The sequence below is a fragment of the Nestor notabilis genome, unplaced genomic scaffold (genome assembly GCF_000696875.1).
Source record: "Nestor notabilis isolate BGI_N333 unplaced genomic scaffold, ASM69687v1 scaffold27034, whole genome shotgun sequence".
Classification (NCBI taxonomy): Eukaryota; Metazoa; Chordata; class Aves; order Psittaciformes; family Psittacidae; genus Nestor; species Nestor notabilis.
In genome coordinates this window covers 705-1,479 of record NW_009925555.1, presented here as the reverse complement: position 1 = coordinate 1,479, position 775 = coordinate 705, and the positions used below count along the sequence as shown (strand labels likewise).

Genomic DNA, 775 nt, shown 5'->3' with positions numbered 1-775 from the left:
TCCAGAAGGTGGTGATGGCGCTGGGGGACTACATGGGCGCCTCGTGTCACGCCTGCATCGGGGGCACCAACGTCCGCGCCGAGGTGCAGAAGCTGCAGATGGAGGCGCCCCACATCATCGTGGGCACCCCGGGCCGCGTCTTCGACATGCTCAACCGCCGCTACCTCTGTGAGCAGCGCCCCGAACCCACCCGGAACGGCCCCAAAACGCCCCGAAACGGCCAAAAAACACCCCGGAACGGCCCAAAACAGGCAAAAAATGCCCTAAACGAGCCCCAAAACGCCCTGAAATGGCCCAAAACAGCCCTATGCTCAACCGCCGCTACCTCTGTGAGCAGCGCCCCGAACCCACCCGGAACGGCCCCAAAACGCCCCGAAACGGCCAAAAAACACCCCGGAACGGCCCAAAACAGGCAAAAAATGCCCTAAACCAGCCCTAAACGCCCTGAAATGGCCCAAAACCACCCTAAAACGGCCCAAAACGGCCTAAACCGGCCAAAAACCGCCCTGAAATGGCCAAAAAACGCCCCGAAACAGCCCAAAACCACCTTAAAACAGCCAAAAAACGCCCCAAAAGGGCCCAAAACCGGCCTAGAATGGCCCAAAACGGCCCCGAAACAGCCCAAAACCACCTTAAAATGGCCAAAAACGCCCCAAAAGGGCCCAAAAACGCCCTAGAATGGCCCAAAACGGCCCAAAAAGGCCCCAAAACGGCCAAAACCCACCCCAAAACGGCCCAAAACCACCCCGGAACGACCCAAACACACCCTCGACCG

General features: G+C 59.4%; 1 protein-coding gene across 1 annotated transcript in view; it reads left to right on the top strand.

Annotated features, from left to right (window-relative positions):
- The first annotated feature begins 14 nt into the window (after window positions 1-14).
- Window positions 15-775, top strand: part of LOC104404646 (ATP-dependent RNA helicase mss116, mitochondrial-like) — a 1,412-nt gene continuing 651 nt past the window's right edge. Inside the window, exon 1 of the mRNA XM_010013122.1 lies at window positions 15-168. Within this exon, the coding sequence (XP_010011424.1) occupies window positions 15-168 (154 nt within the window). The remainder of the gene's footprint in view (window positions 169-775) is intronic.